General features: G+C 38.2%; 1 protein-coding gene across 3 annotated transcripts in view; it reads left to right on the forward strand.

Moving 5' to 3' along the window:
- Nucleotides 1-18,461, forward strand: part of MGAT4D (MGAT4 family member D) — a 36,766-nt gene that overhangs the window by 12,895 nt on the left and 5,410 nt on the right. For all 3 annotated transcript variants that reach the window (XM_088056569.1, XM_088056570.1, XM_088056571.1), the window contains exons 3-9: nt 358-498; nt 2,543-2,676; nt 4,779-4,825; nt 7,478-7,591; nt 8,887-8,962; nt 13,624-13,735; nt 14,300-14,430. In XM_088056569.1, the coding sequence (XP_087912695.1) occupies nt 358-498; nt 2,543-2,676; nt 4,779-4,825; nt 7,478-7,591; nt 8,887-8,962; nt 13,624-13,735; nt 14,300-14,430 (755 nt within the window). The remainder of the gene's footprint in view (nt 1-357; nt 499-2,542; nt 2,677-4,778; nt 4,826-7,477; nt 7,592-8,886; nt 8,963-13,623; nt 13,736-14,299; nt 14,431-18,461) is intronic.

Here is an 18,461-nt window from a genome sequence, read left to right on the forward strand (position 1 = left end):
CATGTAAAACAAACAAACAGTAAACAGTTTTTTACTACTGCCTTTAAAATAACTACTTACTGTGTTTAAAGATGACTCAGTCCTGCAAGTGTGCAGACACAGGGAAATAGTGTTCCCAGGATGCTCAAGATTGGAGCTCTGCACCACCAGCTGAATGGGAAGAGTTGTACTGGGAAATTCTCAATTTAATATAATGTAATATATATGACATATAATAATTTCTGAGGAATAGTTCTGATTGAATAACCTTGTGTGTGATAATCTGCCAGTGTTCAGTTGAGCAGAACAGGTGAAGAAATAGGTTTCTCCACTTGCTTTTTATTTTATGTGTATCTCTGTGTTTGTTTTGTCTTTAAGGAGATATCAAGTGGAAAGACTTAAACCTCCCCAGAAAACTCCCCATGCATCTTACAAATATGTACTACTATCTCCCTCATCTTCGAGAATATGTAGATGCAATTTTCCCAAATGTTATTTTTGGGCAACAGAGAACTGGAGGTAGGAAATAAAGCTTAGCTTCTATTTTCCATGTGTTTGTATTTTTTATTAATTTCTAGCAATGAAATTAATAGCATACTCAAAAGTTTGGAATGGATTTTCTCTCTTAATTTTCTAATGTTACCAAGCTGAATGAATTTTAATGGCAATAGCAAAAGTACTTTTAAAATGCCCACCCCTATTTCAAGTCTTTATCAAGGACTCAAAGTATTCTGAAATCCTTTTGAAAAATCAATACAAATAATCTTACTTAAAAAACAAGATTATTTTTTGTTTTAATCATATATTCATACGGCTAATATGCAGTAGCTGACATTTTTTCCCCACAAAATTAGTATGGATGAGGAAGCCAAGGCAAATTTACAATGCATTTAGTTTGGCAATGTGAAAAGCAAAGGGAAAGGTGATGTGATCATTTAAAGGATATTAATATATCTTCAGTGTAGCTTTTTCATCCACATGAGAAATTGGCTGACACCTGTAGAAATCGTAATGAATTCCAGTGGACTATTGTCGCCCTGAAAACTCAGCTTCTGAGCTTGCTAACATAGTTTTCTAAGGACTTTCCCAGGACAGTAACTGTAAACATAGATATGTGTACATTCTTTCTGTTACACGTCTTGTGATGGGCATCTCTCATGGCCAGTGCAGTGAGAAAGTGTTATCCTGACCATCCAATCCCTGGCCATGGTCAGGAGCCTATAAATCCTGGGAGGAAAAATAAACTCTGCTCTTTCTTGCACCACACCTCGACCTGTGTCCGCGTGATCTATTCATCTTCAGCGGTAACAGACTATAATACAAATTTTGCATTGTCTTAACTGTCATGTGACAGGTAAAAGGAACATGCAAAAATAGTAAGCAAAGAAGAAGCTAGTCAACCATTTTCCTGAGTTTTGTATTTTGTTGAAATTTTTACTTTTCTCTAGGGTGATTTTGTATGAAGAAACACTGGCAGTGTTTTTGACTTAACTGAAAAACTCCAAACCTTGGGCCATGCTCATGACAATAGATAACTTTCTACAGACTACTTATTAGTAGGTGTAGTTGTAGCAATGTGATCTAATGTTGTAGCTCTTACTGGAGTACCTGTAGATCAGTGTCACAAATAAATACTCTGTTTAATCTTCTTTTATTTGTACAGGAAAATCACAATAGCAAGACTGTAGTTAAATAGGTACAGGTTGACCTTCAGTTTATAAAATGAAACAAACCCCAATGGTTTAGCAAGTTATGTGCTGGGAAGGAACATTAGCACTTCGGCGTTTTTGAGCTGACACTGGCATGGAAGTTAAAGTCAGAACCAAGTCACTATTTGCACTTACTGTTTTATTTCAAGTTGTTGCTTGCTTACCAGCCTTCTGAGATTTTGGTGAATAGAAATCATCTGCAAGGAAAAAGATTCCACAGGTTTACTGAGCTATGTTTGGCCACTGATTTAAGTAATGCCCATACTAATGAAAAGAGAGACACCCTGCTTATGGTCTAGCAATGTAATACAGCATAGGTTTGCTACAGAGTCTTTGCCAGAGACAATTTCAGTTCCTTTATTTTTAATAACAGTAACATCTTAGTTCTTTTATTCTTATTGATGCTATGAAAAACATTGATGCATATAAATTAAACTGCTCAGGATTTTTGAAGTGGATTCCTTTCTGAAATACATCGCATTCACTACCTATGAGAACCTGCTCACTAGAGCAGTGCTGGTTTAACCCTTCCTACTTAGATCTCCAAAGCAAGAGCAAGCACTTATTTTGCAAACTCACTTTTGAATCTCAGTGGCAAACACCTATGTGTTTGCCAGACATAGTAATATCTCCAAGTTTTCAAGTGTAGACCTGGTGTTTATAACACAGACACAGGTGTGTCTAAACTAAACACAGCTGGAGGTATCTCTCCTTCCAGGTAGTAGAGCAAATGCTGTCACACAGCTAAGGAAATATTAACTGTTGCCAAGTTTCATGGTCATATCAAATCAAAATTAAAATATAATTTCAATTTTCTTTAAAATTACATGGCTTGAGGCATTCTCTATTTGCAGTCTCCCTGGTGATGGGTATTCCTACGGTGAAAAGGGAAAAACAAAATTATCTGATTGATACATTGCATTCCCTACTGTACCAACTATCTGAAGAACAAAAGAAGGACTGCATAATAATCATCTTTATAGCAGAGGTAAGTTTGCATGGAAAGGTGAAGAATGCTGATAGACAATATGCAGATTTATGTCATGTAATAGTGCAAAATAGTGGTAGCTTGGCCTTTGTGAAGGATTTCTTCAGGGCTGGAGGAGATGGTGAGCAGTTAGTACCTTAGTGTTCATATGTTGGAAAAAACCCTGTAATGCAGATGATCAAAGGGTAAAATGTCATATTACATTTACCAACAAAGTCATTGGGTCAGATTTTCCAACCATATGAACTCATTATTTGTCTCTGAAAGTAAGGTTTTCTTCTTCCAGAATGAAATGTAAGTCCTCCGCAGAAAAGTGCCATAGAATATGAAAAAAATAAACTTAGTCTAAGAAATGTTCACATTATTTATCTGCTTGATAACATATATCTTACAAAGCATCTTGACATATTGGAGCCTTTTGCATGTGTTTTGGCATTTCCCATTCAAAATAAAACAACTGTTCAGGACCTTGAACAGGTTTGGGAAAGTAAACAGTGCTCAAGGGAAGATATTAGAGATAAATGTTGGGTTTTTTTCTAACTCAAAAATACCTTGATTACATCAGAAAAAAAACCCCTGCAGAATTAGCTAGTAATAGCTTCTAGCAGGTAAAATGACTGTGCAATTATTCAAACTTCATCTTTATTCTTCATATTTCTTTGTCCTTTCATAGCATGAAATCCATGCATGGATTCATTGACAGTTAGAATTTGCTATTTTTTATTAATTAGTCATCACTTTTGCAGGTATGAAAGTGTCACACAGAGTATAGTTCACTTTAATAAGTTTGGCCACAACTTCCACTTTTCTGTTTGGATCACAATGATGAGTATGAAGTACCAGTTTTATTGGCTGTAGTTCCTCTTCAGCATAGTTTTTAGGAGCTGAACTTAATTTGCAGTTGGTATTTCCCAATGAAGAGCCCTGGTAGTGATGAGCTTTGCCTGACTGTCATTCAGGTAAACTTCCTATTATAGTGCTTCAGAGGATTCTGTGAGTTTTAAGGGTTAACTTTTGAATAGTTTTCCATTGTGGAGAGTCCTAATGTGGCACTTTGAACAAACAGGGACTGTGGTTATAGTAATAGTCCATATCAATTTAGGATTAAACTGCCATTGTAAGAATTACTACTCCTTTTATCCCAACCCAAAAGTCATATTCTCACAACTTCCATTTTTTCAGCCATGTAGTAAATTGGAGCAGATAACCATGCTGATCTGAGGGGTGATAAGAATATTTTATTATGAGAGGAGGGCAGGTGTGTTCACTGGTCATGAATCCACACCTTGCTTTGTCCCACAAAGTTTTAAAAAAAACAAGGTAAATATTTACATCATGGGTTAAACTTGAGTTAACTTATTGACTGAGAGTAATTTTTAAATTCTGGGTATTTTTTTTCTTATCACACTTCTTTACTTTTTTTTTTTACTCACGACAAATTTAATATATGATTGGTAACAGTTATATATTAAAAATATTATTTATTTAAAGAAAAATCTGAACTCCTAGGACAGTTATTGTGTTGCCTTAGAAAGCACATTCATAAAATTTTGCACTCTTAATGTAGTTAACAGATACGTTTCACACACTAAAACTGTTACTTTTATGAAACAGCACTAATGAATGTCTTCAAAAATTCCAAACAAAGAGCCATAAGTTTGCTATATTAGGAAGAAACTCAATAAAAATGTTAAGTATTGCTGGCTTTAGAATATTTTGCTTAGGTGATTTTTCTTATCAGCCTTTTGTATCTTTTGTGATTTTTGGATGTTTAATGATGTAAAATGATGCTCTTTTTACTGATAGTTATATGGCTGTGTTTTACTGGCATAGCTGAACAGAATTTTAGTCAGAAAACAGCCTGGCCTTCTGCAAAAGCAAGGAAAAAAAAGTGCAAGAAATGGCAGCTGGAGATAGTTGGAAACAAAAGTGAAAGTTTGGTTGCTTTGAAAAGCCTATAGTTTTCCTTAGTAGAAATACTGCTGTAACATACCACATTTGTTTGGAAGGCAAAAATTGTTTGCATATACATATTCCCTACAAAGTATTGTTTAATACAAAAATGGATGACTTTTAATGAAACCCTCCCTTCTTTTCTTTAGGTGAACGCAGAGTATGTTAAGAGTGTTGCAGAAAGTGTTAAAACCAGGTAAGTCCTACAGAATGTAACACTCAACCACCAGTGTAAACATATTTGTAGCTTTTATGGGGAGAATTAGAACGTTTCAACACTGAAATGGAACTGAAGCAAAGGTGCAGTCTCAGTATGTGTGCCATAACAACTGTGAAATTGAGAACAGAAGTATGTATATCAAATTAGTTTTCATTTCTTATTTAATAAATATACTTTAACTAACCAGTCAAGATCTCAGCTTAAATCTCTGATAAATATTTACTCAAGCCTAAGTCTTTTCCCCACAAAGTTAATGATGCAGTTTGTTGGAGGTTTTTCACAAACAGGTGATGCGTCACAAGCTTTTATTTCGGGCACTAGTCTCAGATACAGATACAGGAGATGGCAAAAGCTCATATCTGCCATGAGCAGCCCAAGATCTCTTTGTTACAGAACATTTTATAAGTTTTTCAGCCAATAGCATATCGCTAAAGCTTACAGACAATTGTTCTATCCAATCACTGGAAACACACATACACCTTCTTCAAACACTGCTTGCTCGTTTGCTTTCTACTAACTATATACAATACTCTGTTATTAAGCTTAAAACTTTCTTGGTAAGCATATTTTTCTGCAGTCTTAAGGTCTATCTTAGCCAAGCCTAAAAAACTCAACTACTGTTTCACGTCCTTGCATATTGCATTATTGTATCTTTACTTTTCAAGCCTTGCAGCTAGCTCTAAGTTCTCTGCTTTTTCTTTTCTGAGGCCTATTTTCACACCTTCTGAAAGTCTTCTTACCTTTACTGTTTCCCACAGCAATTCATGCACCTGAGGCTACATGTACGAGGTCCCCACTGACTACACAACCCTGCAGTGTAATCTGGCATCTGTCATAGTGTCACAGTGGGGTTCTGAGACCTCTAGTCCAGTTCAGCGGGGTCGAGCATGGTGAAATAAATCGGGTATGATGGCGAGCCCAAAGATAGATTTTCATGTTCACTGGGACTGCATGGTCTGAGGGGTTGCATCCGAAATCCAGGGGGTGTGGTTAACCTAACAATGTATATGGGTACCTGAGGGCAGGGGTTAAATTGCAAACACGGACCAGGGACATGACCTATTGTGGAATGATCCCAGTAGCATCCTAATTTCCATCCTTTTCAGTATCCTCCTCCCAGGGCCTCAGGTTTATTCCCTCCGTGACAGGAACCCAGTCCAAAGTATGATCTATCCCAGCTGAGTCAGTTCCCACATCATAGAATCATAGAATTCCTTAGGTCAGAAAAGACATGTAAGATCAAGAGTGTTCAAGCATTAGCCCTGCACTGCCACCACTAAACTATGTCCCCAGGTGCCACAACACATCCATATTTTCCCAGTCTTTGTTTCCTTTTTTTTTACTATTTTTCAGGAAGGCAATAGACTTGGGGCAGGAATGGGATTGCTTTTATAATATTAAATGCTACTACATGATGGGTAACATTAGATGGGTGGTCTTTGCCCTACCAAATTAACTTTAGCAATGTCAAATGGAAGCTTGCAGTTCTGCAGTTCTGCTTGCTCTTATCTTTCTTGAACAAGATCACTGGAAGAGTTGGCTTCTCCTCATTTGAGGGTTTCTGCACATCCTCCTTCACTCAAGGATTTCTCAGACTGTATTTTGTGTGTGGGTTTCCCCCTGAAGATTCCTTATACTGAAGCTGTTATCTAAGTAATATTCATAATTTCCTGCCTTCAGAGGGTTTAGCTCAATGGGAGTACTGTGGCAAGGACAAGGGGAAGAGGCACTCCTTGGCATTGCCAAGGTACAATACCTGCTGCAATTTAAACACTCAGAAAATTTTAATTACTGCTTTATGGCTTTTGAAAACATTATTGCAGAGTATTTGCTTTGTCACGGTTACACAGTAAGATTGATATTTTTTTCCCATAATGCTGGTACTATGATGTGTTTAATTTTTAGTGTAATCTTTTGTTTACTAATCATAGGAAATAGGAAACTCAGTTTTAAAAGCTTTAGCTGTTTTGTGTTAGGGTTTAAAATTTTGTTTGTTTGTTTGTTTTTGTTGAGATTCTTGTTTGTTTGGTGGTTTTTAGTTTGAATTTTTTGGTTGGTTGTTTTGTGGTTTTTTTGGAGGAAGGGGGAAATTTGACTTCTAGGTTTGGCTCCCAAAGTATGTTATACATTTTTCCAATGTCTCTTCAAATGGAAAATTTAATTCTTCGAGCAGAGACTAGACCCAGACTCCTGATTTTAAACTCCTGCTCTGAGACAGTATAATTTTGCTTAGAAAGTAGAATTTGAGTTGGAGCAAGTGTAAGGAAGGGAGCTCTCATGCAAGGGGGATGTGTGTTGTTCTAGATAATAGGTTTGGTTGTGAATTACTGCTGCATTGTGGCAACTATCTCAGGATTGATTAGTAAGCATCTACAGATGCAGGAGGGCCAGGATTTCTGAGACAAGACTTCTCTCCAGTTTTTTCTGAGACTTGGATGAGTTCCTGACCTGTCTGTTCTGATGGTTGTTAAAGACCCCTTCTTGGTTCCAAATTTGTGGCCAGTTTCTTTCCTAGAGTTGTGCATTCCACTTCTGGAGGAGCAGACCTAACTTTGGGGAGCTGCTGTCTGTTGCTGTTGCCCTCAAAAGTCTTTTTGAGGAATGGGGTCTTACTAAGATTCTTCCCAGCTTCCCCAGAGAAGTCCAGTCTGGAGTCCTAGAGGTCATTTCTCCTTCTGCTTCTTATTACCCGGATTTTTCCAACCTGGAGAAAACACTTGGAGATTCTGAGGACCGAGTAAGGTAAGATTGCTATATAAAACCTAAGAACCCTTGCTAAGAGTGTAAAATGGAAAATTCAGAAAAAGTCAGTACTGTTTGAGCTGGTAATGTTTTTGTGTGTCAGAACTAAAGGACCTCAATTGTACTTGTAAAAAAATTTTACAGGGGGATCTTGAGAAAAGCTATGCTGCACATCAGCTTCAGGGTGAGAGCCAAGGTGTCTCATTTGGGTCTTGACTCTAGGCATCCAACAGGTTTTAAACTAAATGGATAATGCAAACAAGCAATAGGCTATATGATCTGGTCAAAAAGGAAAAAATAGAAAAATCTTTAATGTCACTGATGAGGGAGAGACTCTGTGAACATACCAAGGAAACCCCATGTGGCCCTCTAGGTATTGACAACTACTATGGGTTTAATTAATGACCTAACTTTTTGGTGATCACTGAATTCTTATCTACTGTTAATACATCCTTAATGGTGAATTCATTCACTCGCATGACACAAAATCACTAAGACAGAGATTTAAACCTAAAAAAAAAAAATTTATTGGAGGAAAGTAATTTTCTTTCAGTCAACAATAACTAATTTATCAGAAGCCACTGCAACAATGCAGCAAGAGAGTTGCAGTACTGAGAATTTAGGCTGGAGGAAATCAGCTAATATATTTATATATGTGTGTATATATACTGGCTTTATAGATAAACCTTATGTGTTATAGACCATACACAAGTTTACATACTTATAATTTAGTTTTAGATATGATTAGATTTGGATCGGTTATACTTTTATGTTAATTAAATACCAATAAATTACTCTGTAGTCTTTCAGTGTTGATTATCAAACATCAACGTCATCCTCTGGTAATATGAGAGACTGTACAAAATGTGTTTATATTTAAACCTGAATATTAAGACTATCAACCTGCTCTCATGCTGTTCATATGTAAAACCACTTACTTTTTCATCTTTAAATAATCCATGGGTGTTCATAAAATCATAAGTAGACTCTTTTTAAGTCATTTGACTTGAATAACTTGATAGAAAATTTGTTTCAAGCTCCATTGACAGAGATGTAATTTTTGTTTATTTAATGCTAACTTTTATAGGAAAAGAAAATTATTTACAAATGTTTATATTGATTGTAGAGGAATGCTTTTGCACTTAGCAATGGGTTACTTATTGTACTTAGCAATACTCAACCTTACAATTTTATTGTGGAGACAAAAAATACAGAGCATTAGAAGTTCTCTTATTATAGAAATAACTGTTGCAACCCCCTCAAAAATCTGATCAGAATTTGCTGCTTATGTTTAGGTGGAGAACTAAACAGAATTTGGATTATAGCTTTTTAATGCTATATGCTCAACCTAAGGGAACATTTTATTTACAGGTATGTCCATATTATTATTAAGTAGCAGCAATACCTCTGTACTGATTATTAGCTTTGGCAATTTTAATTTGTTTCAAAGGCCTCAATGAAATCAGCATCATCTATCATCATTTTCTGTGTATTTTGCCTGTGCTCTTTACAAGCATCCACATATTTCTGTATTTATATACATCTTGCAGCCAGGTACTATTTGATTAAAACCATTTCTACCTTCCTGTCATTCGTGAGGTTGAAGAGCAAAGTAACTGAAGCATGAAACCCTTATTTGATTAAGTAAAGAAAGTCAGGGTTAAATATATTTTTACTTACTGCAGCCAGGAAAAATAGTGGTGATAGGTCCAGGTTATAGCCCAGATGACAATGAAATTAAATATTTCAAAAAGGGAAACACTGGTAGAGTGATACTTGAGATAAGGTCAACCACAAGTTGGCACAGGTCCTTAATTCTCCAGAAGATTTTGTGTTAACCTTCAAGAAGATCCCCATGCATTTAAGCTTAGCTTTAACCATCATTCTAAATTTGAGCTAATTTGCACTCCATAAAGATCTTAATCACCCCCAGAGATTCAAAAATTTTTAAGAGCTATTCAATCATGGAACAGGTCTATAAAATTTTATGTAGCTCAACAATGTCAGCAGTTTTAAAAACATCAGAAGAGCATTTTGCCTCAGAGTATGTATTCCATAAGGACATCACAGAATTCCTGGAAGCAGAAGACTGCAGGACCTGGCATCTCCTAAAGTTTTTCTCAGGATTCAACACAAACACATTTGAGCTGGGATACTTAAGAGTTCCCATGCTCTGTTCTCAAATGTGGCATAGGTGCTCAGTCTGCAGGCAGACAAACAAAAATGTTGTATTTTGAACAATTATGGTTTAATGGAAAATGAAGTATTTTCCTGTGGCTTTTGTATATTTTTAAGAACATTATCCAAGTTTACTGAGTGCACTAGAGCATTAAGGCATAGAAAACCTGGGGAAGTGAAACATTAAGATGCTGCCAGATACTTGATGTCCCTTCCTGTTACCAAGTTCTCCAAGCATTCATATTTGCACCACAATGACTTACTTATGTATTTGTATTTCTAAAGGAATTTGAGAACATGTGTTTTCTTATCTGAGACATTATGTAATGACTGAACCGTGTTATTATGAGCAAAGACTGGAAGGTGGTGATCTGGTGGGAGTTACGTCTACTTTCAGAATTTTCTCAAAAATAAACTATACTTTACTCATACTGTCCCTACTATATCCTATTCTTCGTTTGTATGTCCAGCCTACAGCTACTTCTGTAGCACAGGTGCTGGTCTGCTCAAAAACTACTCTGTAGAGTGCAGGTGAAAAGAATGAACAGTTGATGCCATAAACGTAGTTATGTCCGCCCTCTATTTAGAAGTCCTGTATTAAAGGAAAGCAAACAACTTAAAAGTACTTTTCTTTAGCCCAGTACAAGATTTACTTCAGTAATCTTAAACAAAACTTGAGTTAGGTTAGATTTTTATTTAGTTTAGTCAGGAATAGTATTGATTGAGTGGCTGATACTAAGTCCCAAACCTTGAAAGAAGATAAGCACACAAAATTAGTCTTGACATCTACAGAACAGCTGATGTCATGAGTCAAATAAGATCTTTGCTGAATAAACAGTTGTTCTAGGATACTGCTGAACCAGGATTTAAGTAAGTAGTTTTGTGAAGTCCATTGAAGCTAAAAGGCTTACACTGGGGATGAACCTTACCCACTGATTACCTACTGATCAACTTTTCTACTTAAACCATCTGTATTTTTTTCCTTTTTCACTGAGAGAACTTTGGTGGGATATATAATAATGGGATCATAACATAGCCATAAAAGCAGGCAATCCAATCCCAGCCTAATAGTGAGAACATGCATTTGTTATTTCTGTCCATGTAGACTTAGTTCACTGAAGGAATCAAACATTTCAAATCTGAAAGAAACAGATACAGCATTTTTAAGTGTTTTCTATTAGAACTGAGATGAAGGAAAAAGAAATCATTAAATAAATCTTAGTTTCTTCAGTTAAAATTTCTTATCAAGTTCTAACTTAACTTGTAGTAGTTACTTGAACTACTGCTATGATTTTTTTATCACCTCATATGGAGGCTGGGAAAGCTTTGTGTATATATATATATACACTAGTAATATACATTGCCAGCAGCACTTCTCTAATGGATTTTAAACCTGAGCAATATCTCAGTGAGTTCACTAGGACTCTTTATATAGATATCTTTTTCTTCCCCTCATTAGACTCTAGGTTAGGCCTGCTATTTGGTAGGCCTCCTAAAAGGAGCTCCCCAGTTTCCACATATTCATTGTCAGTGAGACAAAATGTAAAAATACTCTAATAAAATTCAGAAAGGAAGAACCTTCCTGTCTGATGCCTAAACTTTTATTGTATTCTTCCACTTTTTTTTTACTATTTCATTTTTACTTCTCTTAGACAGACAATCTGCATAAGAAAAATGAATAGAAACCTATTTGTTACCTATCACATAGGAAATTTTCATAGTCTTGCTGTAGTGGATGTATATTTTTTCATTCAAAAGCACTGATGAGTGAAAGGAAGTTAGCTGTGATTATGTGTTTTGCTGGCCTTCCCATGGCAATGGGGCAAGTGGAGTAGGCAGTTCATATATTAAACTTCCTGATCCAGTTGTGTGCAGGCACTGCACAACCTCCTTTGGCAGATAAAAGCATATGAGAGAACAAGTGGCTGTAAGCTGAAGGCAGAAAAAAAATCAAATTAGAATTTGGGTGCAAAGTATTAAACATCCAGGATAATAAAATGTTGTATAGCATACTGAAAATGACTGATACTGGAATCTCTAAGCAATGGGAGATGTTCTCTAAGAAGATGTACTTTAGTTAAACACAAGTCACAGGGTTAAATAAATAACTTTAATGGCTTGTACTACATGGGATATCAAACCACATCCTCTAATCATCTCTGTCAGCTTCAGGAAAGACCATCTCAGACTTCAAAATTACTTTCTGCTCATAACTACATTCACAGTCACTTTGTATCACAGCCCCTGTGCTTTTAATCTTCACTGGTTTTGCATACTTTTCTAAGGTGTTTTTTGATATGGTGGCCTCCCTAGGTTTTTGAGATACTCCAGTCTGCTTTTCATCCTTTTTTGGTGCCACTCAATTTCTCTGCACATTCTCTAAAACCTTCTTTGATTCTTTGCTCTTCTCTCTTAAAATCTTGCTGCTGGCTAATCCTCTAAACAAAATTTTATGCCAGATGTCTTATAAATAGATGTTTGGGGTCTTTTTCTGTTGTTCTCATCTGCATAACTGTCAACTCAACTCAATCCCCAGATCACTGATTCTGTTAAGAAGCATTCATCTTGATCAGTTTGCCTCTATTTGTTATCTTACCATCAGCAAAAGCTGACAGAGTTAAACAGATCTCTTAATCTCATCTTTCTTACTCCTGAGTTCACTGTTGCCAACACATTTCTTGTCAGCCAGCCCTACACTTGTAGTGATGCCCAAATTCAGCTAAAACCTGTGGGCCTGATCTCTCAAGCTCTTGATGATGACTCTGTGCTGCATCAGTTGAAGACACAAAACCAGCAAAAAATCATGTTCTGTTTGTTTGTGGTTTTTTCTCAAAGGATTAATTTTCTAGGTATTTAGCTTTCTGAAGACAGTTCCAGCACAGCTAGACATGCAGCAGGGCCATTGAAGTTAGAAAAAATTACTGTATGATTACACTACACCCCAGCAATATTCTCCTGAAGTCTTGGCCTCCTCTTCCTGTGTTTTCACATCCATACTGAATTCAAACCATGAAATACTCAGTCCTTAATTATTTCTGGAATACTTTTATTCATTTGTGTCATTGACTGCAGCCCCCTTGTCTGGATTCATAATCCTTGGCTTTAGTAGTAGAAACAGCTTCTGGCTTTTCAGATGCTCAGTTCTTGTCTGAAAGCTAGGCGAAAATGAAGCCGATGCCTTTCCCATTTCCTTGATGGGTGTCAGTCGTCTCTTCCAAATACCTTTTAGCTGGCTCTACTGCTGTACTGTGTGCCAGTCTTTACATACCTTGAAAGCTCTATGTACTCCTGTCCTTCAGTGTGATTCACAGACTACACCCCTTCATTACCAGTATTCCCTGGAACAACTTGCTTTCTACTGGCATCGCAGTTATCGTCCACAGTCTTTCTCAGTCACCTTGTATGAATGACAAAGTCTGCCCAGGCTACCAGAGCTTTTAGACACCTTTCCTTTCAGACAGTTTGCTCCTGTTGCTTATCAATGCTTATACAACCTTAGAAAAAACTACCTATCGTTGTCTTCCTTAACCTCTTGTCTTTTTCCTTAATATTTTCTTCTAAATGAGATCTCTTTAAGGCAGGGAGTCCTCCTTCATCAAAAAAGGGAGATGCACCCATGGTGTTATGGTCACTCCTGTAGATAATTACTTAATGAGTGATACTAAACCAGAGATATATGTAGAACTAAATAGCTAAATAGCAATCCACTGTAGTTTGAAACAGCTTCAGTACATGCGGTACAGCATGTAACACAACACAATTTTCATTTGCTTGTGGAAATGTCACTACCTCCTCTGCAAGCAATAAAATCACTGCTTGCCTTCTCTTTTTCTGTTGCATTTTTTTCCCCTCAGCTGGAAGATGATATTATAGCCAAACCTGATTATATTGAAAGTATAAAAAGCTTTGCTGCTCAACAGTCCCAAGACTGGATGGTTCTTGAGTTCTCACAACTTGGATTTATTGGTAAGTATTAAAACCACAGGAGAATCAACTGGTTTTGGAGCTGTGTAGATCAAAAAGGTCTCATTCAGAGACAAAGCATGGAAGGACTTGCATATCAAAACTTCCTTGGTTCTTCAGGAAACATCCCACTCAATGTACTTTACTTTTTGTTCTCTTTAAAAATGTCTTTTTAATACAGAGTCCCTTCAGCATAGAATCTATAATTGAGCTCCCAAAAGGAGGAATTTTTTCCATGTCAGAGAACTATGTGCTGAGAACTATGTGCATGTGTGTGAATATGTAGCTCTCTTTTCAGGAATGCAATCGGAACAATCTATTAAAAAAAACAAAACAGCTTTCTCCTTTTCTTTATGGAGGAGAATGTGCATCCCATATCATAGGGCTGGATGATCAGCAACTCTTCCAAGCCAGGTTCTATGTGAAATTTTTCATTAAATCATAATTACATTCATATGTGCCAGGCTGGTGTGATACTTAAATGTTTATTTAAAGAAATTACATTGAAACATAAAGCTGGTGATTCTTGCATAGCAATAAAAGTATAACTTCTTGTCTTGCTTTCAGGAAAATTGTTTAAATCAGAAGACTTACCACTCATAGTGGATTTTTTTCTCATGTTCTATAAGGATAAGCCCATAGACTGGCTTATAGACCACCTGCTGTGGGTTAAAGTGTGCAATCCAGAAAAGGATGCAGTAAGTATAACTGTGAGTTTATGAACATAACATTCAAACACTCTCAGTGACAAAATTTATTTTCAAAAAGTGGAATATAAATCTCTCAAACTGGACTTACTTTGGGCTGACCAGTGTTTCTGCTCTTTGGGTTTTAGGGTTCAGGAGTTTTAACTGGTGCAGCCAGTTCCTGCTCCAGAATTTGCATGTGTTAATTTTGTGCTGATAAAGGAGCAAGAAGAAGCAGACAGGAGCTGTACAGAACAGGAGATTACGAGAAGGAGAGCAAGCAAGTTTTACCCTGTAGCATAAATGACTCCTGGGGATAGCAGAAGGTCCCTGGTTTTAGACTTAGTAGTGCACTGCAGTCTCCAGACCCACTTCATATAGATAGGAGGAAGCCTTTAATTCCTGCTCTGTGGGTTAAGCCAGCTCATAGGACTTAGAGCAAGCCACAAGAAACGAATTAAATTTCTTTCCTGCCTGTGAAAACAGATGAAAAACCAGATACTATTATGTTGACATCGCCCATTCCAGATCTAACATGTGCCAACTTCCATCCAATAGATGAAATACTGTACTTTTATTTATGACTGTTCCATCTTCTAAGACCTGATTCCTACCTAAAATGAAGCTGTGTTCCCAAAAGGCAGGCAGGCAGCTCATGGAAGTCTGCTCTGACCAAGCCAAAGCAGAGTGGTGTCCACAAGTTTCTACTGAGTTTGTCTTCTGCATTTGCAATTTCAATTGCTGTGGGTAGCAAAAACCTACTGAGACAAATCAGTCTGACATGGCTCTTGGGTGGGAATGACAAGTGGCATGACGTGCTGGGACTATTCATGAGAATGCAGAAAATAGAGACTGGGAGAAGGCTGGGTATCCCCGCTGTGGTGCCTTCTCTGTTTGACAGGTTAAAGCAGTGAACTTTCCTATAGGCACCAGAGAAGGCAAGCTGATAACTCCTCACACTTTCCCCTTTCCAACCAACTAAGACTGTCGCAAAGTGATCACACACTGTGCTACACAGGAGAGTCAGCAGGGCACTTGTTTGTAGTTTCTATGTGCCATCATGTGGTGATAGATTTTTGGCATGTATTTACGTAGAATCACAGAATGGTTTTGGTTGGAAAAGACCTTAAAGATCATTCCATTCTGACCCCCTGGTCTGAGTAGGGACACCTTCCAATAGACCAGATTGCTCAGAGCCCCATCCAACCTGGCCTTGAACATCTCCAGGGGTGAGGCATCCACAGCTTCCCTGGACAACCTGTCTCTGTGCCTCAACATCCTCACAGGAAAGAACTTCTCCTAACAGCTAATCCAAACCTACTCTCTTTTAGCTGGAATCCATTCCTTCCTGTCCTGTTGCTTCAGGCTCTTGCAAAAAGCCTCTCTCTGTTCCTTGCAGGATCCCTTCAGGTACCAGAAGGCTGCAATTCCCAAAGCCTTCTTTTCTCCAGGCTGAAAAATCTCAATTCTCTCAGCCTTTCCTCATAGAAGAGGTGCTCCAGCCCTCTGATCACCTTGGCCTGCTCTAGATTCAGCAAGACAGGTCCATGATCTTCCTGTGCTGGGACCCCAGAGCTGGGTGCAGCACTGCAGGTGGGCTCTCACCAGAGCAGAGGGGCAGAATCCCCTCCCTCCCCTGCTGCCCACAGTGCTTTGGATGCAGCCCAGGACATGTTTGGCTTTCTGGGCTGAGTGAACATGGCTGGGTCATGTCCAGCCTCTCAACCACCAACAACCCCAAGTCCTTCTGGGCAGGGCTACTCTCTATCTACTATTCCCCAGCCTGGATTGATATTGGAGGTTGCTCTGACCCAGGTTCAATACCTTGCACTTCGTCTTGTTAAAACTCATGATATTCCCATGGACCCATTTCTCAAGCTTGTCCAAGTTTTCAGCCTGGACTATTAACAAATCAAGGTTCAGCTACATCTGCTCACCAAGTTGGAAAAGACAGTTTGTGATGATCAGAGCCATCAGGTCTCTGGATGGTTCAGAAACTTTGTCATGTTTGCCTCCTGTGAACCATCATTCACTGCTGGGGTCCCCAGTACAAAAAAAAAGTCATGGATCTGTTAGAGCAGGTGGAGAAGACACAGAAATGGTCAGAGTGCTGAAGACAGGCTGAAAGAATCAGAGCTCTTCAGATTGAAGAAGAGAAGGCTTCAGGTGAGACCATATAGCACATTCCAGTACCTAAAGGGGGCTTGTATGAAAGAGAGAGAAAGTCTTTTTATGTGTTGTGACAAGAGAAAGGGCAACAGTCCTAAACTGAAAGAGGGTATGTTTAGATTGGATATAAGGAAAACATTTTTTATGGTTTGGCTGGTGAGTCACTGGCACAGGTTGCCCAGGAAAGGTGTAGATGCCAACTCCAGTGTTTCTAACAAGGGGCTCTGAGCAACCTGGTTTAGTGGAAGCCTATCCATGGCAGGGGAGTCAGAACAACATCTTTACTGGTCACTTTGAACCCAACCTGTGGGTTGTAATCTGTGTTTTTGTAATCATATGCAGTGGTCTGTGTCTATCATGTGCAGTGGGAGTTACAGGCTGCAAGGGTGGAAGCCCTGACTCAACAAGCAGCCTTATATCAGCTTCTGCAGAAATGACCACACCACCTCATGCCACCAATCATTCTCAGCTGCTGCTAGAAGCAGCTCTTTTGGTAATACTGCCACAGCATAAAACAAGACATTTTAGAGCCTGCATTATTGCAGGGGATGAACTACAAACCCTATCAGTAGAAAGATCACAAATTTCTTTTCTTAAAATGATTTCTCCTTTACTGAAGTATAGTGTGCCTTTCAGAGAAACAGCTGCCAGTAAATCAATTTGCACAAATTGTATTATGGTTTTACATTATTTTGCTGAACATCTGTTGTGGACAAAAATAAAAATACTTGGCTTTTTTCATAGCTTTCCCAGGGTATTTTGAACTTTTAATTAGTACTCCTGTGGAAACCATAAATCCTTCATGAGCTTTGATGGTTTTAAGCCAGCTGAGTGAAGACTTAATCAATTCTGGCTTTAGAAGTCATTGATATAGTTAATGTAACATTTTTCCTTTATAGAGCTGAAAGCACTTGATGGAAGAGGTAAGCACATTATCCTCTCAAATTTTAAGGTATGAGACCTGGGATATAGAAAAATTAAATGCTCTTCCAAACTCATATAATAATTCTGTGGCAGCACCATGAGTACAACCCAGGGAGACTCATTTTAGCTCTTTGCTTTGTTCCTTGCTATTATGCTTCATTGTTGTATTAATTACTGTGGCATGTTTGTGTCATTGTATCAAACTACAATGCTCTATATATACAAAGAAAAAAAATTATATTTAAAGAAGTGGTTTTCTATCATTCAAAGATCAAGAAACTCCAAAATTAATACCAATTACAGTTATTTAATTTCTTGATACATGTCATGTCCCAGGCATAGTAAACTGGAAAATTGTGGTTGAAACACAGTATTTGTGGGTGCGGAGGAGCCCGCCGAGCCCGAGATCCTGGCTCTCCCCTGGAGGCAAGACACCTTTCACTCAGAGAGAGACAATGTATCGCTCTTTGAGTTAGATATGTTAAACTGTTGTGCCCCATTGGTGTTCCCCCCTGCTGTCCCAGCCCGATACATGTAACTCGGGCTCCCCCCGCCCCTCTCCTCTCCTGTAAATATCCCGGGTTTTCCCCTGTTCGGCAGATTAGCTGTTGCTGGCACCCTTCGCCCAAGCTCTGCCTGAATAAAGGTTTGTGCTTGGCAGAACGCTAGACCAGCTTTCTCGTCCCTTCTTCCCGTGTCGCCTGCCCGCCGCCGCCGATCTGAGCTGAGCTGGAATCACTCGCCTGCCCGAAGCCGCACACACGCTTCGGCCCAGCCCTTCTCAGGGCTGCTTCTCCAGAGAAGTCGGGGTGCTCCGGGCTTTCCGTCGCCGCGGCAGTATTTAAGGGCTTTACCTAATTATGTGATTAAAGATCCATAACTTATGATACATTAAAAGCCTCCCAAACACAACAAAGAAGCAAAATTGTGAAGATTGAAATGTAACCAGC

The sequence above is a fragment of the Pseudopodoces humilis genome, chromosome 6 (assembly GCF_049639895.1).
Source record: "Pseudopodoces humilis isolate 2021_Gansu_Grassland_sample_001 chromosome 6, ASM4963989v1, whole genome shotgun sequence".
NCBI lineage: Eukaryota > Metazoa > Chordata > Aves > Passeriformes > Paridae > Pseudopodoces > Pseudopodoces humilis.